This window comes from Liolophura sinensis, chromosome 7 (genome assembly GCF_032854445.1).
Source record: "Liolophura sinensis isolate JHLJ2023 chromosome 7, CUHK_Ljap_v2, whole genome shotgun sequence".
Classification (NCBI taxonomy): domain Eukaryota; kingdom Metazoa; phylum Mollusca; class Polyplacophora; order Chitonida; family Chitonidae; genus Liolophura; species Liolophura sinensis.
The window spans coordinates 56,009,643-56,034,827 of NC_088301.1; the positions used below are offsets into that span (position 1 = coordinate 56,009,643).

General features: G+C 38.3%; 1 protein-coding gene across 1 annotated transcript; it reads right to left on the reverse strand.

The window, feature by feature from the left end:
• Positions 1-2,101: 2,101 nt before the first annotated feature.
• On the reverse strand, positions 2,102-10,250 carry LOC135471530 (uncharacterized). The gene is made up of 5 exons (XM_064750796.1): positions 9,872-10,250; positions 7,464-7,620; positions 6,959-7,104; positions 5,112-5,250; positions 2,102-4,617 (listed from the first exon to the last, which is right to left on the reverse strand). The coding sequence occupies exons 1-5, from the start codon at positions 9,915-9,917 to the stop codon at positions 4,365-4,367; spliced, it is 741 nt and encodes a 246-aa protein (XP_064606866.1). The 5' UTR covers positions 9,918-10,250; the 3' UTR covers positions 2,102-4,364.
• Between the last annotated feature and the right edge of the window lie 14,935 nt (positions 10,251-25,185).

Genomic DNA, 25,185 nt, shown 5'->3' on the forward strand with positions numbered 1-25,185 from the left:
CATCCATGCCAAGCGCGCGGTAACGAAATATGTTCTGTCTACATTGTCTACATGGCCTAATACAGAGGATTGTGTAATGGGTAATAGAAATGAGTGCAAATGTATTGGTTATGCTGACACTATTAATTTATAACCGTCACTTCCCTTGGTGTTAAACAATTGAATTGGAACTCGTCTCTCACAGTGATTCCTTACAGAGGAATAACTGACGAAAAATTAGCAATCCACAAATGAATGTACAGTGACAATGTTTGGAAGCATAAAGACCTCTTGTGGGCTTGAGTAGCCAGCCCTGATATTAAATGAGTGATATTGTTGACAATTGCCGGCTGGTATGTCTCTTGTCACAAAAATGCACTCCCAGGCCTGATCATTCAAGTTACTATATAGCTTTGACATTTCAAGTCAATTATATACACACAGGTCCTTTATCCCCGGGTTATGAGCCAATTGACATTATATGCAATAGACAAAAGCATACAGAGAAAAACTACATATTGGTGCTAAAACAGAACATCCGTTTATATATAATATGTACCCAGTGGAACTAAACAATTGCTGACATTCTCTACCTGTGGGACATGTATGCTAAATTTGCAGTAGACCATTGACAAACCACTTTAATACGAATGTAACTTACTAAGGGTTAACAATAACGATAATCACATGTTTTGATCTGCATGGTTTTAAAATAAGAACAGAAAATCAAGCAACAATATTTATACATGTAGGCCTTTAACGTACGACATCCCAAACGTACTGTAGGCCTAATTACAGCCACATTATTCCTAACTACTTATTCACAACACCCTGGAAGAGGCATATAGGGTAAACTTTAATTGTGGATTAAAAACCTAAAAACATGTAAAGCTCGCCAATTTCGCTTCTGTATAATCACCAACGCTAGGCAATTTCCAGGGATAGCTTGCCCCAAATTGCAAGGTCTTTGGAGAGTCATATATAAATACTGAATGAGGACAGACACTTCCAGGCCTATTTCACTATATATAGTGTCGAGGTACAAACGGGCAGCTGCTGGGACATGGATCTCTTCCAATGCTGTATACAGTCATACAACAATGAAGGGCAACCCCTGGGCAAGCTTTCTGTGATCCATTCTTGAAGCTTTTTACATATTATACTTAAGTAACAGTTGCCTTACGCTTAATAAAAATGAAGCACCTTTACATACAGCTGACCATAAGCCCTACATTGTTCCTATAAAGCAACAATTGCCACCCCATTGATAAATCGTGTTATCTTATTTGTGAGACACCCAACAGACATAACCTACACAAGAATATGTCATATAGTCAGCTTATGGAGAAAGAAGTGCTATTTCTGCTGAAATCTTTCAGGAACTTTCTGCGAAATAACACAGTACAGACATATCCTCCTGATACAAAGATCCTATTGCACGGCTGTTATTCTTGACCTTATCTTTGAGGGGCACGAATAAGTTCTCTGGTGTGCGTATCATATAGGAAGGATATTTATCATAGAATAAATGACGATGTCCCGCAGTTGATGTGAATAGTTTCGTGTGACGCATGATGACTTACAATATATAAAGAGTAACGTATTTATTTATTTATTTGATTGGTGTTTTACACCGTACCCAATAATATTTCCCATATATGACGGCGGCCAGCACTATGGTGAGAGGAAACCGGGCAAAAAAGTAATATACGAAAATTGAGACTATATATTGCTGAAAAGCATTTTGTCCTCATGACATGATGGGCATACGAGGTTTGACAGCCAGTGTGATGACGACTTCATTCTCAGTGCATTCAGGGGGTTGTGCAGTTGCGACGACGCAAATGTATAGACAATGTTCAGGAAGATATGCTATATGAAATAACCGGGAGGATCATACTTTCATCAGCCAGTATTTCAGTGATGCTTTATAGACTCTGGGTTAATAATGAAACTAGCCAGGCCAAGATACAATGATGGTAGTCTATTAAGGACGGATGAGGGTCGTCTTATTTGTATGTAAATTGAATTAACCCTCTACAGGCCACCACAAGGGAATGGCGGAATCGATCGTGTTTCTCTTTAGCGTAGACTACACATGTCAAAGGTCAGATTAGGGGGCTGAAATTATGGGTTTGCAATTACACTAACAGAATAAGCATCGCGCTCAAATCCAATAGTGAAGGCTAAATATTAAAGAGATGAGTTTTTAGTGCGAGAAGCGTTGACAAATGAGATATTATTGACGACCTGAGAAGAGGAACAAAAAATAAGAAATACAAACCATCGTCCACTCCAATTCACTTTATTTAATCATAAACATGCTATAAAAGACAGATTGTATTATGGTAATGCGTGATGACTAACGCGTGGCCTTGCTGCCGTGAGATCATAATGAGGTTCCCTTGCTTCAGCCATGGCTTTTTTTATAAATCAAATCCCCATAGAAAAATCAAATTCCCTCAGTAACTCATATGTAGTATCCTCTTCGTTTATAGGATTTGGTCCCATTTTGAATTTGTAAAATTCCCAGTGGAGCCAACATAAAGCCTTGTCACAATTCTTCTTGTTCAAACTCAAATTAATTGCTACGACAAAATGGGAAGCACATACCTTTCTTTCCTTTGCAATAGGCATTAATTCTATCTGTCCGATATGGAAGTCGTTTCCTGTTTTCATTATTTTATCCATTCACTAAACATGCGTATGTACCTGCATGTTTTGGATTGTGCATGAATGATAACTATAGTTTTCATAAAAATTGTACAGGTGCAGATCAAAGCAGATTTAGGGATGCATAAAGCAAGAACATGTTTAAATAAATGTCGAAATACCTTTTCCTCTCCGCTAGTTATTTCCAACCGCCATTGGACTAACTACGCTGATTTTTCTCCCATAAACACATCACATTAATATCAACTGCAATGACTGAATTAACAATTGCTTTGTGAATGTTTGGCCAGATAAACTGCGGGGTTTATCTGAATAGTTAACTACATATAGTTAAATGCCATGCTCACACCTTTTCATTCCGCATCAGAGCAGATCTAGAAGTCCAGTATGGCATTCAACCAACACTAGATTAAACTCAAATTAATGAATAAACTATAATAGACATAATATACAAGCTTACACTTCAGTCGTTTTCATTTATGTATAAAGTGGAGTTAGAGGTAAAAATGGTCGAATACAAGTTATATATACACATCAACCACATGTACCTTGAATGCCACTGTGGTAGGCAACTGTTATTGATGGGATACTTCAGCACAGTTATCCTCAGTAATAAATTACAAAGCGGATATTCTAGAAATTCCCATATAAAGTCTTAATATGATAAAGTAGAGCTTTGTTTCTCCACTTCGCGATATTGCAGTCATATATCGTGGTAATTGTTTCATGTGGTGTTAACTGCCTTTTCACAGAGGAAATTATGGATATGACATGATTATATTCCATGCACTGAGGAATATGTAATGATGTAATGTAATATTTGTATAATTTAATGGCTTGCACTATGAAATGTATTCCGGACTTTCAAGATTTTACAAATATCAACAACATGATGACAGATAAATGACATCATACACTTAATGGAACTTTCTGTTTAAAGAAAAAAACACATAAATTAATAAAGTCTCTGTCAAGGCATTATGCTTGGTATTGGAGGTTTGGTCCCATACATGGAATAATATTCCAGGGAAGGTCTAAAACGTTTGGGTTTAGACTAACAAACAATTGGGTTTTAAGATTGAAGAAGCTTTTATACAGCATGTGGAGTGAAGATCGACATGAATCGGACACCGAAAGCAGATCCATCATTAATTATATCCCATGAATCATGTTCCAAATGTTCAATGGAAAGGGGCCACACAAATCCAATGAAGATAGTACACATCTCGAAACCACAGGTTTTATTCACATAGGTAACACAGTGCCACGGTCATAGTTTATTTTCAGCTGAAGGGAACACTGCGTCAGTTTACATGCCTCACTTCTCAATATAAGTGAAAATCAGGACATACATTTTGCCTGTGTTTGAACAGGTTTTCAATCTTAGTCGTCTGGCCATTCTCTTCGTAAAATCTAAGTGCATAAATTGCGATGGCGTTTGTAACGGAATTTTATATGAAGGCCACTCGCCGTCAACCCTTCTTTAACCATGCTTTCTCATTTTAAGGAGAAAAATGAATCCCTCTAATGACGCCATAATTTCATTTTCTCGACGCTGTATTCAATTTATCCCATGCCCAAGGAGCAGGTTGCCGTGTAACGTTGTGGCCAGACAACATGAATCACACCCAAGACGGAGCAGGTAGACTGTGGCATAATGTGTTAGACACGAGACACCTCGATCGGTTCAGAGGCTACTATCTATGGCTCTGTCACCTTTCGGGGAACCAGACCACAAGGTCAAAGTTGAAGTTCAGGAGGCAGCTCATGGTAAACAAGAAACTAATCCAATAGGTTGTGTTGGTGATGAGGGAATAAGGCGAGTAAGCATCGTTTGTGGGATGGTAAGGTTCACACACAGGCGGCGTAATCCCAGACATGAATTTTAATAAAATATCAGCTAGGACAGAGTCACAGGAATTCCGAACTGGTAAGTCAATGCAGCCTGTCATGCCCCGCAGGAAGCTGAGGAAAAAAAGGAAAGAAATGCACTGAAGCACAAATAAAAAAATCCGACTTTAAAGATTACTTGTTTGTATCATTGGTTCATGACATGTCGCATTTGAATGTTGCCCTTATCTCCTCTTTGCTATATATTTCAGGAAAAATTAGTACAGTGCACCTATTGTGATTTATAATCGTGATAAAGTATAAAAGACTTACAGCATATATAGAGATTAAAACCAGAGCAGCGACCACAGTGCGACAATTGGCAAATGGCCACACTTCATTGGTTAAATGCAGCCTCTTGTCAATTTACATCAGTTAGGGTTTTATTCTAAATGTTCATGCAAATACTTCAACAGTAGCAACTTACACACCCCTTGCATCGGGGAATACGCAGAATTAGGTAAATAAATTGTACTGATGTTAGTTGCAATTTATTTGACGTCGCTGGTCTAGAAAAACTCCAAATACTGTGTTGTCATATTTACATACAAAAAAAACTTTTCCATTACTTGCATACTGTTTCCATCGTAGCCGTTTCGTCCTCGCGATTGACGCTCATTTCATAATCAAAAATCCCTTGGCGATATTCAATGCAACGTTGTATCACAGTATTTTTCCTCAGCAGACACTCTTTGTTTTCGCCATATCCTAGAAAATAAAAGAGGCGTATTAGAATTGAACCTTATCAGTATTTCAAACGCTTTTTGAAATGAGTGAATAAGTGTTTGATTCGCCATGCAGTATAAGTTACTGAAATCAGGCGTCTTAAATGACTCATGAATTTTTATTTATTGTTTTTATTCATACCATGTGTAGATCCCAATACAAATGGTATTTTCCCACTTGACTGTATCTGACATGAACACAAACTGCACAACTTCCTCCACAAGATAAAAGTGAATGTTCGGGTCAAAGGGAAATAACATATAAGTGGGGCATCAATTTTTTCCATCGAAATCAGCGTCATAAAGCCATCAGTATTACAAGATATGTACAAAAAATTACACATTACATATCAAGTGGGTTGCAGTGACCATGCATCATTAACTATTCACTAAAACGGATTCTGTGACAGTTTAGAACAGTTGCCGATGATGTTCAGAATTTCCTTCCTCAATGAGTAAACACTATAATTACGGAAATGTTGAATTAACTGAAAATATGTATACTCATGTATGTTGTAGAGCAGTGTTGGGCAGGTTAAGTGGGAATAAGTTAAGTCAACCACATTTACACAAAATGGATTGTATTAGGTACGTTTCCATATGGACTCTCCTATACACTACACGAACACTACACAGCATGAAACAAATTACCCCACCTAATTTTAGCATATGAGATTTATTCACCTTGTATGTAAAGGTTTCTTCATTTTCGGATAGAACAATAAGCTGATATATATGTATGAGTACACCTCTGTCAGTGGTTAATAAATGAAATGAATTATGAAAAACTGAAATCTGAGATGTGACTATAAAATGTACAGAATTCGGTTCAAACCAGTATGCATGATTTGTGCTTCCGTGAGCCCGACCGAGAGCAATTCGTCACACTGACAGCAATTCGTCACGCTGACAGCAATTCGTCACGTTGTGACATCGACAGTGTTTCACATATTTGCAGGGTTTTTTTATATCACAAGGCATTATTGGTCAAACCATGGGATCACACATGAAGGCCTACTATAATTAATTAGAGAGTATACACAGTCTCACGCACCACACACTGGAGATACACTGCTACACGGGCGTGGTGTTCACTGACCACAGTTCTACAGTCTTATATAGACCGACAAATTGGCATTGTAGTCAACTGTATACAAGAGTTGTTTCCAGCGGATATTTGGCTAGGAAGCGGTATAGAAAGCCGTTAACACCATTCTAGACAAATAACAAAAAACGATATAACTTTTGTTAGATAGTTGTACCGTGTGTGAAAAAATATGTCTTGGGATTTAGATATCCGTAACATCTCCTTTTATGTGAAAAGTTATAAAAAAAAATCCATACGCAAATGTACGATATACATTAGTTGTAGTTAAAAGCAACCACTGTTACACTGATCATGCCCACTTTACAAGCACGCATATTGCCTTTGTTGCTTATGTACAGATACAGGTTTGGATAAGCAACAGCGATTATAGACTATTGATTAACTGTTGATTATTTTCATCAATAGTGTGTTTCTTGCTATTCAGTTTTGGAAATCTGTCACAGTTGTTGTGATAGGAGATCCTCTTAAACATCTTTTTTTAAAACAAATTAGAATCCTTTGATCAAGAGTATAATCCTAAGTATCCACTTTTGTACAGGCAAACAATGAAGTGTTTAAAGCAAGTAATACATAGCATACTCACGGAAAAGGTTGTCACAAAACACTTTGAATCCTTCGTCCATCAAGACTGTGTTTGCGAGACGACTTAATAAAGCCTGCCGTTCAGAATAACGACAAACATGATTTAAATTTTGGACACACCCCACCGCCTTGTTGAAACTGCCGTCCCTGAAGGGCGTGAGTATGAGAGAGAGAAAGTGTCATATTCATATTTGACATCGACAGAGGGGCGAATAAGCCACATTGCAATTGAACGAATGAACAAATGGTTATATAGATTATTGTCACTTCCGCTATATTGCAAAATATATATCATGACGGAAATATGTATAAACCAGGTGACACATTCATCGTTGATTGATGAGTTGTAAGAGATGCACACCCATGCATGAAAAAACTTTTCTCTTTACGCTTACACCCACTTAATGGTAAACAATAATAAATAATGTCATAAACTTTTGATCAGTATTCTTTAGTATTTTAATCTTGGTTGTCGGCTGCTGCTTGTCACCCAGTACTGTACTTACTCACACCGGGCCTTTACGGCGCGAAGATCCGCCCCAGCAACAATTAGTTCCTGGGCGTTAGGTCCCAGGATGTCCCGGAAACAAGCGAACACTGATGAAAACATATCACGTGGACAAGTGACGGTAGCACCTTTCTGTGTCAGCAGGAATAAGATCGCTATAAAGTGAAAAAAGATCCAAGGGTTACGGAACGAAGAAGGTGTAAAACTATTAGTTTTAGGTTTGTCCACATATATTTAGCATTAGCACCTGAGGAAACCAGGTGAAGTTTGGTAAATAAGACCCTCTGACATAAAGTTGCAGACGACCCATCAGCAGCATCATACTCTAAATTCGAGAAAACTCATTGAATATAATAAATTATATCTTAATACACACTTGTTCTCAGACGCCGTAGGAACACTTAGATGTGGAGCTTATTTTTTGGGAAGACTAGTGGTATACATTTCAAATCTTCGACTGTTTACCTGTTTGTCCCAGTGTTAAAGACTTAAAAACCATAGTATTTGGATCACACTCCTTTGCTATCAAAATCATACTTTGCTGTGGGGATGTAACGGTGAAAAATGGCTCTGCCTGGTACGGAACAACCAGTCTCTGTCTAAGAGATGTTTCTCAAAGCGGTCGTAATGTTACGCCGGTCGCAAATACCAAGGCAACGTATGCCGTCAGTATGCATCATCATGGTGATTCGGTCGTAACGTTACGACACCATTAGAAATCAGGCCCTGGTCTGAAGTGATACCTTTAGTTCAATTAATCCTGGGATGTAGCATAGCTGTGATCTTGATATTCTAAGTGTAAAATAGTAGGGGTTTTTTGTATGAACATACGCAGTAATTCACATTATTATAACACCTTCCCGGTTTTAAGGGTCATGGATTTTAAGGGTCATTTCTATCTACCTCTGTGTCCAACATACTATAATTTCCTCTTAATGATGATTCCAAACTCTAGCTTCCTTTCCTAAGCATGTCTTAGTTGCTTACATAGTTTTTTCCAGTATGGAATCAGATTAGTAAACGCCATGTGTAAACGTGACATTTGAACTGTTGTTCCAAATATGTAATGCAACCACAACGTGCATAAAGTAGGCACATGAAAAACGGCAGCCACTGGAATCGCAGTACAATATACAGCTGAGGTAACTATATATTTGTCCGTGTTTGCACTATCCCCTGAGGCAGAGAACTGAGTTTGTGTAATGAGCTTGGTGGCAACTCTATCGGCTTTACTGCACATTTTGGAAAGCAATGCTTCAGTTGTCACTTTCACTGGTGTAACGTTATTGAAATGGAAACTGTATTTTGAATAATTCAACAGAAGAAGTTGTAGCAAATATAACGGCCGATTACACTGCATACTGTCAGTAGAAACACTTGCTTTACGATATGGATCGATTACAGTAGTAAATCACTTTGCCATTTGGAGAACCAGATTAGTAACAATTATGTTTCGTGTGACAGGAAATCTCCTTCAAACACTATCCTCCAATTTGTTATAGCTCTGACATTTTCAACTGTGATGTACACAGCTCTTAATTTGTAGTGGTAGACAACCGTGCAGAGCTATATTTACCTAAAAGACAATGTGATTGCGCATGTATGCAAAATACAAAGAGCAAAAACATTAGGTGCAAATACACATCTTATCCACTATACATATGGAAAAATTGCGTTGCAAAAATCACCAGTTTGATAGTTATGTGTCTTGTATGTGTTGGATGAACTACTCAACCAAACTCAACCAAACGGCGTATGCAAGCAATGAAGAGTGGAACCAGCAATGCTGACAAGTAGAACAGACATTTAGCGTGGGATTCAAGGTAACTGATGACGCCTAATCAGAGAAAGAATTTCGGGTGAAAGAAATTGTAAGTTTTCATACTAATATTGTTATTCTGAAATGACAGCAAAAATCTATGCTATGCTATGAATGATACATGAATGTACTGGCATTTAAATTTAGTAACTATCTGAACGCTCGCTTAGAAAGTATGATGCCTTAGAGAAGAAACATACTTGTAAGGACAGATAAGGTTTGCCAAACATTTGGCACTGGAAACAGAACAGTCTTGACTTTATTTGTATCATGGAAATGCCGGTAAACAACTGGTCGCATTGAGTTTATATTTCAAACTAAGGCAACAGGTTACTGTCGTGTGAATATATATCCTCACACATTTATCCAAGAAATACGTGCAAACCGTTCACCTGACTCTAAATATCCATCTGATGAAGAGTTATCAGAACAAAATAAGCAGTGAGCAAAGAGCAGGTTAAGTGGAAGCTGCCCAAGTCAAGTCAAGAGTAATCAGTTCTGACACGTTTTGCCTATGTATCAAATTTAAGACTTAACTTTCAAAACGTGTAAAGCACGAGCGTATTCCGTATTGAGTTAATACTTACTGGCAACGGTGGTGAGTTCCAACAGCCTGCTGTACATCCATTCCATTGTAGTACTTTGTTGCCCACAGAGGCCTATACCATGACTGTGAAACAGGTAGTTATGTCGCGCCTACAGGCTATCATCGCTTTTGTTGTCGTTGAGCATAGCGGAGTTGGCCTCACGGACCGCCGACCTCACATGGTTCTTCCTGCGTGCCTTGCTTTCTAACAGCAGAATTGTGACAAGGACCGTTTCACGTGCTGGCTCTACTCAATAATGAAAGCAGTGGCGATTTGTCTGTTACAGTCAGCCGCGGCCTGGAGGGCGTGTCGCTGGCGGGCAGTGGGGAATCGCCAAGAATTGATCGCTAACGTTGGGTAAACTGACTCTAACTTGCGTGATCACAATACAATATTAAGTATTTATCAGGCTTCGAACATTTGTTATTTGACTCTGTAGCCACAATTAAATGATTGATGTCGTCGTGCTCGGCATTTACAAAAGGGCGCTGTTTCCCGCGAGACGGCTTCAGGATAGATTGAAGGTCGGATTTCTGAGGCTGGTCCTTGGCACTTGTTGGAAGAGTTTGCAGGGTAAAACAGGCCGCACTCCTCTCTTGTTAATGTGCTCTTTATATCGGCTTATGACATTTACCCTCCATGCACGGACACTTCACTTGAGGCAATGCGGTCGCTTAAGGCCACCCACTAGCTCAAGACAGCAAGGTAAAAGCCAGGAGGGCATTTGCTCTTAACATGTCATAACTTTACCGTACACTTAATAACGTTTTACACCACTGATGTAATTTTCACAGAAGGGATCGTGACCGGCAGTATACCATATACTGCAAAAAAGTATATGTCTATCCACCATACCCACTGTACTCAATGCACTGTGCGTTGTGTATTTCTTGGATAGCTGACAGTGACATCTAAACATCAATAATCCATTGCTAAATTTTCAGAAAATGCTGCCACAATTATTGAATGTCTATGGTGTTGATTGTTTACAGTCATAACCTTGATCACACACGACAGAAGCTCGTAGTTCATTTTAACGACTTTCATTTGGCATTTATTTTAGATTTTATATTTAAAACACTGAAAAAATGTTTACACTTTACCACTTCGGTACCAAGAAAAGGCAATAAACTGAACCTTGCTTATCCATGTACATTACAGTGTCGGGATGAAGTATCCATTATTTGGTTCTGTACTCCATAATCGTTCGACGACTTACTAAAATCGGGAAATGGCGATGTCACACAGAAATAACAATCTACCTCTTGACTTGGTGTTCATTTCCTACAGATAGGGATGCGGATAGTGTGTCCTATTTCGCTCTAAAGTCTCAAACTCTTGGGAATGTGTGCCATTCAGTCAGTGTGGAACACGGAGCCATAAAAGTCAGATCCCTGAGAGAGCAGCAGATGTTGGCGCTCCTTTATTACAGAAAGTCGACTGGCAGAGCAAACAGTTTCCAGAAGCCATGTTGACATGTCATCCATTGGATTAGTGTGTGCACTGGTCGAAGAATAGAAAAGTCACCATGGTGGTTACAGCCAGCTACATCTTACACTGAATAATTGACAAACCAAGAGAAGAAAAAATGAAGATAAATGACTTCTTCAAATGCACTGGCTGCTAACATGTTCAACAGTAGGCTTACGGTATTCGCGATTTCAGATTAACCTTAAATCAGCCCATTGACTCTCCTATATAGCATGCAGTATATAAAAAAATGCTTTATCAAAAATAGATCACATGCGAAGTGTGTAATGACTGAAAACGTCGTAATTAGACATGGATTTCTTTGTATCAACCAGATACAAGATCATCATGTGAAATATTTACAAACCAAATACGCAAATCTCCTGAGAGCAACCCCCCTTAAGATTGAAATGTGAAATAAAACATTAATTACAACACATGAAACTCTGTTTTTGCAACTAGCATTATAATACTTGACACTGAATGTCCAAATTCTCTGAGTTATTTGCTGATTGTTAGGGAGTGGTTTGCTACAACCCCATTGTTTATGACAACCACCCTGTTATACATGTTCAATCAGGGTGTGTCTGTATTCATATTTACCAGAGTGGTGCTTGATAGCGAAATATTCACGACACGGTCTATCTTCCAACATGATCGATCTACAGTCAATTACAGAGGCTTTGTAAAGCACTTCCGTTGCTGTCTTTCATCAGAGCGGACAGCCAGTCCCGAGGGGCTTCACAATCGATGCTAATAGGTAATAACGGCCGCTTTAAGGGCTTGCTCATCCTTATCTATCGCCCGCTTCAGTTAGCAGACAGGTTGTGCCTTTTGTTTCGCGTAACCCAACTCTATTTGACAAAGCATTTCAGTTTCCAAAGAAGCCCTTTCATTACAAAGCTATTCGGAAAAAATGATGTAGATTAATACAGCGTTTTTTGTACAGCTTTATTGTTTTCTAATTTTCCAAGACTATGTTGCCCAAACCAACGACTCCAATACCGTTTGAGGATTTAGTATAGCAAACTGGTAGACAAAAACAAGCTCCCCCCCCCCCCAAATGGTTGAGATTTTGTTCTAACTGTAATAAAGAATTTCAGTTCAGACTAGCCACAAATGATGTTTTCACTTTATCGCAATATCAAATCCAAGATACCAAGGACCGGCTTCAATGAAATTAGTAAGACATCCACTGGGAAATCTTCACTATTTCACTATGGTGACATTTATCAGTTACGTCGCCATAAATGAGGCTAGTACGTTAAAATGGTAAACCACATAGTCCTACAGAACAACGTTGTCTTACGCAAAGGCTAATGAAAAAAGACTAACAAAAGATGCAATGGTCTACTAATCGAGAAAATCTTATCAATAAAATATACCCAGAACATTCTGCTCTGCAAAATGTGATCGCATAAAGGAAAGCATACACGGTGCAGATGTGTACCTCTTTGTCCAGAATCCCTTGCTGGCTTTCAACGGCCTGTTTAACCTATTGGGTTCCTTTTCTTACAAGTTACGGAAACTGGCACCAGTTTCACTCCTTCTAGTATGTGTGATTTGGTCGGAAAACGGCAACGTTCGTTTGCCAGACACAGAGTAAAACTATCTAGTTTTAGTCACAAGTTTCTCTTTCACATCTTTTTGTATTACTTCAATGGGACGTAGAGATCGATAGAAAGCTTGGCGTTTTGCCATCAAATGGCCTTGGGTGGCAGTTACTGTTCTATGGGCAGATATGTGTCAAACATAGAACAGAGAACCGTAAGCTATTCGAATGCAGTGTTGTTCTCAGCCGATTGACGTCCCACTCCCCCTGTAGAGCACAGGTTCGAACCCAGAACTCGCAGTGTGTAACACAACGTCATGCAAATAGATGAATAAATAATGTTAAGCATCATTCAATGTCAACAGCCATCTTCAGTGATGTGTAAATGTATATTTACAATTTTCTCGCCACATTTCACACATTCTGCTCTCATATCAAATTTTATTACATTTTTCGCGATATCAACGTTTAGTATTAAACTAAACAAAGCTTAAGCGCTAAACACGGAAGGCTGGAAATAAAAACGAAAGGATATTAGATACCTAGAATGTCAAATCATTATTCACAAAAGCAAATTCAATTTCTCCACTCATGTCACAATTGCTGTTCATCACATGTCTGTGTACTTATATATGCACTGGCCTGGGTAGTTTCATTCAGGTATTAATGCAATGGGGGACTACGTTTCAGTCCAAAGTAGCAATGGGATGTTTCAACTTGGCTCTGCTAATACATTCAGTTTGGTGAGGAATGCTCCTATGCTCTTCTATGGCTAATGCTAGTTTGATTCACCAGGGACAAATGTCTGTAGAGCACATCCGTTATAAGGCAGGCACAGACATGCTTCGCTGATAAGGCTATTGGACACATTATGCAACTGGAACGGCGATGACCACATGCATCATTAAGAGGCTTTCAGCAAACGGTTCATGCGCGTAACGTGCGGTATTAAGAACAATAACGACAAAGGCGTACATCTATAATTGACTTTTGCTTGATGGTTGTCACTAACAGCGTGTGGTTAGTTTCCATTTCTTCACCCGTCTATAGTTTATAAAGTCAATAAGTAGCCTAATTTGACATTTACCACTTCAGCCAGGTGATCGATGCAGTGCCTCAACAGTATGAACACTGGCTAATAAATATCATTGGCCTTTGTTTCCATCTGCACAATGTGTGCTGTAGAATTACAACAAAACATAATCGTGTTTGTACATGCCCGGTGTACCTGTGTATAACAAAAAGCAAAGTATAAACTGATATAGCGCCAAATAAATTTATGATATATACACTGTTACCACGTAGATGTCATCTGTTTTTTTTCTGTACCTTGCATTTTTTTGTAAGGAAAGTTGCTTGAAATTTGTTTACGCCAATGCTGGTCGCGTATGCTTATCTTCACAATGTTGATAGCGTGGGACTTCGTTGTGTCTTTAGTCCATTAACCATTATTCCGGAATGGCAGCCGTAACACGCGATGAATGGCTGCAAATATAAGAAAAGAACATTCATGCATGCCTTGAATTTAACAAACGAGAGCAATCCACTTTTTATTGCCGGTCTTTCGCCCGAGGGACACACACATGCCTAAAAATCGAACAAGTAGGATGGATAATCCACGGATTATGCATCGGCACGAAAATGCCTAATAAATTAACCAGTGTTCTGGGGTTTGGCTCGATTCCCCGTGAAATAGACCGATGGTATATATGTATATGCTATAGACTGATAATTCTCAACAGGACATCGGCCGTCTCCATGTAACCGACGGAAAACAGTAGCAACACCCACGGTCGTGAGACTCAATTACGAGGAAAATGGTAATTCACAGGTCTGTTTGTCCCAGAGGTGCGGCGTGTTGATCTGTGGATAGGAGGAGAAACTTGGTTGATAGTGTAGTCAGCACCAGTAGGACATGCCTTATGCAGTGTTTGCCCCCAGTGACGCCGTCTGGGAGAAAATTATTATTACAATCATCATTATAATCTGCCTCTCAGCGTGCATAAACCCAGCCATCAATTTGCACATGAAATATACATTTGTCTCCTGAATAATACATAAAGGGTAAATTATTACACACCCAGGGTTACAGTGTGTAATCTAACACATATAACTCTCTTTGTGTACAACCAACGCTAAACTTAAACCTGTCAGAATTACAAACTAAACCAAAATAATCATTCAAAATAAGTATATAAAGTAACAAATACAAATACATTTTTTAACTGGAACTAAGAATCGTACTAATACATATAGGTTATACAGCGGTCATCAACATCGCGCTAAAACGTATTACAGATTGCAGTGTATAAGTTAACAGTGATGACGCACAATGCAAATACCCCAAACAGATTATATGTGTATCCGGATAAGCCCGGACAAATCAATGAGAGTTATGTAACTCACAAAACACTGGATGATGGACACATTTGGTCATCGCCATCATAGAGCAAATGTCATTCTACATGTACAATTCTCTACCTAACGGCTGTATATAGAACTGACGATCCATACATGTCAACGATTTCCTTGTTACTCCACTTCCGCGCATTAAATGAGACAACTAAGAATATCAGTTGCATTAGGTGCATTTTCTAGACTTAAGAATCTTACTGTTTCGAACGAGGCTAAAATCGTAGTCAGTGCGCACTTAACTTCATATAACTTTCGACCCTTTGACATACTTATTTACAAATACTCTCTGTTTTCCTTTCACTGTGATAGAACGCCCATGGCCTCTCTTGCGCACATCGTCTTTAACCGGCAAATAGGTTTATCAGTGGAGTAAAAAGAGCAGACCCTCATCTTGTACAAAACAGACACAGATGTATATACTGTTACAGCCGATCAAGCGATAGCTTTCATCTACATCACGGTGCGTCATTGGTCAAGGACCGGAAAGGCAACTTGCAACAGAATCCATTGGCTCGCTCGGCGAAAGACGGTCGCATGCTCAACAGTAATAATCAACCATTAGCTAATCACAATATATATATATATATATATATATATATATATATATATATATATATATATATATATATATATATATATATATATATATATATATATATATATATATATATATATATATATATATATATATATATATATATATATGGTTGATTATTACTGTTGAGCATGCGACCGTCTTTCGCCGAGCGAGCCAATGGATTCTGTTGCAAGTTGCCTTTCCGGTCCTTGACCAATGACGCACCGTGATGTAGATGAAAGCTATCGCTTGATCGGCTGTAACAGTATATACATCTGTATCTGTTTTGTACAAGATGAGGGTCTGCTCTTTTTACTCCACTGATAAACCTATTTGCCGGTTAAAGACGATGTGCGCAAGAGAGGCCATGGGCGTTCTATCACAGTGAAAGGAAAACAGAGAGTATTTGTAAATAAGTATGTCAAAGGGTCGAAAGTTATATGAAGTTAAGTGCGCACTGACTACGATTTTAGCCTCGTTCGAAACAGTAAGATTCTTAAGTCTAGAAAATGCACCTAATGCAACTGATATTCTTAGTTGTCTCATTTAATGCGCGGAAGTGGAGTAACACTACTATTTTATATATATATATATATATATATATATATATATATATATATATATATATATATATATATATATATATATATATATATATATATATATATATATATATATATACACTACTATTTTTATATACAATATCACATTACTCACCATAGCACCCAGCTCTTCTTCAAGAGTTTGTTAACTAATAAATGCTTTGGAAATTAAAATATTGCCCAAAAGATGGTCGACAACTGGATAGATGTTGGATGTTACTTCTTGGTTATGCATGTCTGGCCTTTGTCATCGACATCATAAATGTGTGTCTGTTTTTTTCCAGTTGCTATTTTATGCGACCACGTGTCACGAATCTGTGGTGTCGTCCAAATGTCACATGCTAATGTGGGACTCACTTCAATAATTGCTCTTAATTGTTAAATTAAATACTTTCGCAAACAAAGCAATCTCATTGTTTCATCAATTATCATTAACTGACGAAGGTATTAAGCCCAAGTTCTGACAGTGACATCCGATGGCCTGCATAGTTCATGTTTGACTATAGATCTGTAATGAGATTTGCTTTATTATATACGATCATCAGTAGAATGCCGATGCAACAATATATTGTTTTCAACCAAACTGGCGAGAAACGTTTCTGTTTTCCATGGTTACATGTACATGCAAACCCATGCAGTCGAAAGCCCATGGAATAACGTATTGTTTTCAACCAAAATGACAAGAATCGTTTCTTTTTTCTATGATCACATGCACATGTGAATCCATGTAGTGGAAAGCCGATGGGCTGACTACAGTTGACAATGGTAACGGAAGAACTACATTTATAATGGGATTGGGATGTTCGGTATGAGCTCATATCTACATTTTCGTTGTTGGTTCCAGTCCAGTTCATGTGGCTTCCTCTCCGGTTGTACGTGAAAAGATTTGTCAGCAGCCTGCGAATGTGGTTTCCCCGTTTCCTCCTACCATAATGCTGACCGTCGCTGTGTAAGTGAAATATTCTTGAGTACGGCGTAAAACATCAATCAAATCATGTATTATCTTCTACGTTTGTCCTTGTGGCTTCTCTAATGACCGTTGTACGTCGTGGGTACGACGCAGCGCTCTCAAGTACGTAGATCCTTTTCGTGGGAAAAAAGAGAATTTTTACGCATATCATGCTCTGATATTGTTTCATACATTTATACATTTCGGTATAATACAGTATTCGTTTCAAAAATTTGAATTTTCGATTGATGACATGCGCTGAGCGATCAGCCTTAATGTGTCGTTGATGAATGGCAAGCGAATACATGTTTGCTGTTATAATTTGAGCCATGTTAGCTGACAACCTATATTTCTGTATTTTCCTTAAATATGATCTGTGTGTCTTCCACCATTAACATGGTGGATAATAATAGTTGAAAACATACATCAACTATATAGAAAAGAATTGTCTTTAATTTCTTTCTATATCTCTAAGCTGATTGTATTTTTCACAATAGCTTGTTGTAAATGTTTTCGATGCTGGCAATGCTGTTTTCATGGATGTATGTATTGTATTATACAATATCTATACGTAAATGTCAGGTCTTCGAGTGACAGGTTATTAAAAGACTGCGAAGTCAAGTATCAGGTATCCAGACTACGAAACTATACAGAGTGGATGCAGTCTTATCGTTCGTGCCTTGCGCGTTAAACATGGCTTTCCACGAACACAATAAGCGACTTCTGCAACAACGATCAATAAGCGGCTCTGCCAACAGCCCTATTTTACGTGCGAGTCAACAATTTCCGTTCTTCAGAAATTCATTTCCTTCCTGTGACAAAGCTGGTGTGTGTTTATTGCTGTGTTAAACTCGATACACGTCAAACTCCGGTATTAATTCTCATTTTCAGTCGAAATACGAACTCTCGCCTATTATCGTTGGAGTCCCGAGAGAGTTACGTTGCTAAGATACCGCTTCACCATCTGTTGTCTAAACACTGCGCGTCCGGCCTTAAGGAAACGGGATTATCTGTTAGTTCTAATTAAATGCTTTTTGCTGGGAACGATAAGTTGACCAATGCAAAATCTGGTGTAATTGTCTATCAATCTTTTTTGTTTCTACAAGTAATGAAAAGTGATTTGCTAAAAGAAGTTGATATCGGCCGCCATTTTCTTGTGAGGTTAGACTCGTTGCCATATACTGAGAATGTGATCTCGAGCTATATGTGCGCAGGTGGATAATATGTTGTCTTCACCAGTTTTATCACAAGATTCGGTGACTTGGACAACAGACCAAAAATTCATGCAGCTATATAACATATAGTTTTGTCTGTTTTTTTACATATCCGGGATATAAAACCAATTTGTTACATTCGATATTTTACAGCGGGATTCTTTATTTAAAAACTTCCGGATCGGAAGCCAATTATTAGGAACGAAAATGGACACGGCACGGATGATGGAAGCAAAAGGCATTAAAACGATTTTTTTTTTTTGATGAGGCAATGTTACCTTATCTGTGTTATTTATCATTGTATCACTCTCCGGTTGAGCTTATCAATTTCTATTTGCGACACAACATGAACAAACGTAGATCTTCGTAGTTACTATGTTGTGTATTCATAAGTATTTTACGCTGTTCACACATTGTCGCATGTGTCGCTATGTTCACATATATTCGGATAACAGCATTGGATGCTGATGTAGAACCAAGACGATTGGCAGCACTTTTGCACCTTCTACTCCAGTCGATCACATATTTCATGTTCAACAATGATTAAACCATATAAGCTGTACATTAAGTCGACCTTATTTCGACAGAATGTTGCTCTTGCGCTTTACATCTCTACCGGTACTGAAAAGGAAATCTGAAAAAAAATCGAAACAACCGTGTTGAACACAGAATTTGTCGAAAAGTTGGGACAGATTTGTGAAATCAGTCTCTGAGCTGTTGTCGTTCATGTCAAGGGGGAGGGAGAACAGGACTCATGAGACCATGGCGGATTTTGTGTTTACTATATGTCGAAATGTGACTGAATATGTGGGACTGGAGCGCCATTTCGTGATAGATTTAGGGGATACCGCCGCCTACAGAATAGAATATCCCAATGAGCTATACTGGAAGATCATACAACCATTTCCTTTCAGACGAATTTAAACTTTTATTGTGACGTCAATGCTTTGTTTAACATAAGAATATTATGCATAAAGAGCCCATTCGTTTCTCATCAATGTGAAATTATTTTCTGACAGTTTCGTTCTTTGCCTTCTTTTCAATTACACCAAATGTTGCCAGTGTGAGAAAAAGTGGATTCGTCAATTCTCTTAGGCACAAATATGAACAGCAAAGAACAAAGCTTGTACTAAGGTTAACCGGTGGGCCTAACTTGTGGCATTCTGATTACGAACATTTTGGATACCTCGAGGTCTTGATATGTCAGTGTGACAGAAATTGTGTATTCTACTATCAGACTTCACCAGATATATGTAAGCTTGATTGGCTTTCTTGCACATTTAATCATAGAATCACTGTCCATAATCTTACACATCCAGTGCATGCTCAAGTAGTAACCTACACAGAGTACCGTTGTTACGTTACTACAAACAGCATTAAGTAGGAGAAACAAGTCGCAACAGTTGATTCCGCGCCTTGTCCATTGTTTCTCCCCTGCAGTGCTCCTTCACTCCTCAGTTCGCAAGCAAATCTTGGAACCAACAACATGAATTGCGCATGTTTAACCTTAACACGGCGCTCACTGACTACAACATTGCGACCGCCATGATGCCAAGGTTATCAAACTTTATAATGATGATGCACCATCACAAATTGGCTTATGTGTCCTAACGGTACCTCACACATACATGCATGAAAAGCCCTTTAACTGATTGTTTACAGTCTTCATAATAATGCGAGGGGAACCTCTAAATCCACCAAGAAATGAACGTTTTGTTTGACGAAGTATACTGCATACTTAAAATCAACCACACTCACTGCCAAAATTGTCTTTCCTCGGTGACACGTAACAACATGAGTCGAAACTTCCGGATGAGAGGCCTTCACATCGATGTATATTTATATGTATATTTTACTCGTAGATATTTGCTCCAAATAAAATTCATTTCAAGTAGTTTTTCTCAAGCCAGGGACACATTAGACGTATTTATACTGCTCATACAGGCGTATTTTGTGAATTTCTAATACTCCGCCTTGAGTTCCGGTGACAGCGTAATTCACAGGCGACATTTTCCGATCCGAAATTCGCCTTTATCAAACATGTTAGATACTAGTGAAAAAAAATGCTTTTCTAGGTCAGATTACATAACTTACTGACCCTGACAAACGGAAAAGTCTCCTATACATTCAGAGTCTGCAACAATGGAGCGTGTATTTAGCCGCCACTGACGGCGCTGACACGCTAAGCGCCTCGGTAGCGGGGGCACAGCCCTCAACAATGTGTTGTTAACACTATATGTTGTTATCGTAGTTACACAATTTCTGACTGTGTTGGAAAGGTTCTATTCTACTTATTTATGTTAATGTTGAAATAGTGGTAACTTACACCTGTCTACGAAGGATTAATCAAAATTAACACAATAAATCAGTGGTGTTGTGGAATTGCCGTAGAATTACTCATTATTATTGATCTGCTAGCTTTAAGCAATCCATATATCGCAAAAGCTGTGAATGATTTTTACCCACCTTCGACCCTCCAGATGGTAGATCTTATCTGTGTCTACGTTTGTACAAAGGACAAAACGGTTTCCTTTCTCCCAGACTTTACGACAAGAGGGATAGTTTCAATTTTGATATTGTAAATTTCCTCACTTGGACAGCAATATACCAAAGGGTCCTGCACATGGCGTGTACATATCTCTCTTCGTAGCATTTGTTAGAGCCTGCATCTTGTGTGACTATTTTAGTTAACTGCACAATTTGTTACTGCAAAAACTAGTGTGTCAAGGTTATTCCATGAGACGCTTTCACTCGGAGTTTCTTAAGGTTGACAATGAGTATAAATATAAGCGTCATGTCCGACATTCGTATATCATTCGTAGTGCGTAAAGGGCATTCCAAGTCGATAATCGCAAGATCCATTTCCAAAACAACGTTTAACACTAGTTCCCAAAGACAAAGGTATGTAAGAAATTGTACAAATAGGAAATAAAGCCGGTAACCCAAAAGAGAGAAGCGGTCATCAGTTTTCAATGATGCCGGACAGACAGTTGATATTCCAGGCATGAATTCCATATCAAAGTTCAAATTCGTAGTCCATGAATGATTTCCAGGTCAAATAACAATTAAACAAGGTATCATGCAAATGTAATGAGCATGGCAATTAAACAAGGTATCATCCAAATGTAATGAGCATGGCTGCCTTTATGGCCTCTAGTCCCAGGTTAAGCGGTATTAGATATAGTTCGATAATGACGAGCGTTACAGACCTTAACCGAAAAGATTTTGATTCTCTTGTTACATAAGTAAATATGTACAGAACGGTCAGAATTCCGCTCAACTCGGAGCAAGGGGATGTATATTCATTGTGATGAATTAGACTGCCACGTTGGCTATATCAACAGTTGTAATCAAAGCGCAACTGAGATACACAGTTTGTTATTGACACCTAATATTCTAGCATGGTACACGATTTGAATACTGATTTCACCGTGTCGTCTTGAACGTACCTTGCATCTTACATGGCCATTGAAAACTGTTGATTTGTGTGATACGTCTTTTTGTGGATTGGCCTAAGGCTTGCGATTATTGACCTGGAACATCCTTATTGGCTGACGCCTGGTATACGAATGTCTGTTTCGACGCGTTGATTTAAAATGCTTTGTTGTAATCACATTTAATAAACAGTAAGATAAAATCAATGCAAATGGACCAGACTGAAGGACTACATCATGCTTAGAGAATAACGCACAATAAACTCAGAGCAACCACGACGGGTGATAATTGTTATGATCACATGTAACCGTAGAAAAGATCAGGTAGGGATTTATTATAATTCTTAATCGGGGTTTCGTTTAATGCTACCAAATGATAAGATCCGCACAGCGCCACGGCATAAAGGAGAAAGAACAATTTGTAGCTGTTATCAACATTTTGATAATATCATTTGCAAAAAATTGCCAAATGGTGTGAATTTTTATTTAAAAAGAGAAAAGAATTCGTGGTGTGGTCAATAAAGGCGGTTATCCCCCTTGCACTGTAGAGTTGTAGTGGTGACATGCCATAATTCCATTCAAGACACATTGGCCAGGAAGCATTAACGACTGTAATTGCTAACAAATTTACCTCTGGTTATTAATTTTAATGTGCACTTTTAATGTGCATTTCCCTAACTAACTATAATAGCAAAGGCGTAGAATGTGTCTCGCAGATGTTGGATGTCTTTCATTAAAAAATAGGTACAGATAAATTATGCTATACTGGACACCCAAAATGCACAAAACCCTTTACATTTTAAGACCATATTTATATCTGGATCAAAGACATAAGCAACCATGGTCAAAATTGTTAACAAGAGGTCTACATGACCTTTTGGGAAAGGTATGGTTAGATCCCGTGTGTTATGTGACAATCAACGTCACAAGTTATTACTGCACAAACATGTATGTCAAAGTTATTTATATCTAACATCTTCAGTCTAAGTTTCATAAGCTTTACAAATGAGTATAATTCTCTTGTAAGTAAATATGGATAGAGCGTCCAGAATCTCTGGCATTCTGCTTCATGGTTCTGTCTAATTCCGCTTAACTAGGGTCTAGTGAGTGTGTATTCATCATGCTGAATTAGATCGCCACTTTGGATGTATGGACAATTTCAATAAAAGCGCATCTGAAATACATATTGTATTATCAACAGCTTATATACCAGCGTGATACACGCTTTGAATGCTGATTTCACTCAGCCGACTAGAACATACTTTGTGTTTGTTTTTCTTCATCAGTGAACACTGTCAATTGACTGCTTCTCTGTACATAATTCCGTGTCTGTCTTATCACGTTGAATATACAGCGCCTAACCCGCTGGGTTGAGCGCAATGAGATACAATCATGAAGCACAGTGTCATCCATTCTGAACGTTCCATCAATATTTAATTATAAAAGAATTATTTTCATTGTAAAACTTATGAAACTTAGAGTGAAGGCATTTGATGGAATAACCTTGACGCACTATTTTTTCCAGTAATAACTTATAACGTTGATTGAAATCTTCAGAGAACACACAAGATCTAACAAATGTTACAAGGCAATATATGTACACGGCATATACAGGACCCTTCGGTATACTGCAAGTAAAGGACAATTTATAATGTCAAAATTTAGCCTATGTCCCTCTTTTCGTGAAATCGTCTTTAGAGAACACTGTTTTGTACAAATAAAGGCCAAGATAAGATATACCATATGGGAGCTTAAATCCAGCCAAGGTGGATATATATCTTTCACATTTTTTTTATATATTTTCTAGTGTTTAACTCTATCGGATCATCTGTTTGGAGCGTAAGAATTATCGGTCCTGGTGAGGATTACTCTTTAATATACATGCATATATTTTCTGCATAATTATTCATCTGAGAACAGGTATAGGTCAGTCAAAAGGGGAGCACAATTTCTTCTGTATCCATCGGGTTACCTATACACTGCTGATATATGATTTCTCAGAATTTCACAAAGATGTTATAATTGAGAAATTCAAGCAACTCGACAAACAACGGAGCATCCCATGAATGGTAAGACTTTCATGTGTCGTGGAACTGCAGAAGGCTTTGTTTCCTTTGACGTTAATGTAGCGGGGACCAGTTTTATTCAACACCGACACAATTCGTGATGAACTTCTATCTTTTAAATTTGTGTGTGGAAAAGTGGTATACATAAATGTACTTTGAGAGCACGTGTATTTGAGCGTTTAGTTCTTCAGTGAAACGTTTGGGTTTTTTAAGTATCCACATACAGTTGACGCCAGATTTTTTTTGCAATTACACGACAGTATTTTTTCCAAGATGACTTCTTGTAGTGCTTTCGTTATCGGAGTAGACACAAGTTTGGTGGTACAGCTTCTCGACCCCGCAACAAAGCGAGGATTGTAGGGGGATTTATGTATTCCAGTAATCCAGTAAAGTTGTGGTATATCGGTGTGATGATACGAATATACTCCTCTGTTCGAGAAAGGACTGATGTTTTTCACTAATTACTCCACCGATTACGTCGTTATAGAAGATGTTTAGGTTGCGGCAGTTGATCTAGTGATATTAAGCTCCTCTTCAAGAACCTAATAATTTTTGACGACAAATATTATATTATTAGGCGTTTTGTCCTCAGGAACAATGACGTTTTTCCCTGAAGATCATCAAGTGCCTATCGCACGGTAGGATAACTCAGAACTTGTCTGGGTGTCACATGAGAATTTGTACTGATATGGTGAATTGCATCCGCCAGTTCCAAAGACGACGATTAATAAAACCCACCAATAAAGTAAGAAAGTATACAGAGTACGAAATCAGAACAGAACCATACAAAGTGATGCAGTCGACGGTTTTCAGTGATGTTGGAAAGACGGGAGGAATGTTCTAGTCGAATGAGTGAAATCAGCATTCAAATCGTGTAACATGATTTAAACTGATCGCCATTTTTTGATAGCTTGAGATTAACTCTGTCTGCCTACTGACACATTATTATTACATTTAAGTTTCCAACGCCAGCTGTAAGATGTGATTCAGCAAGATAAAACTAAATACTCTCGTGTTTGAAAGCCGCCATGGGTA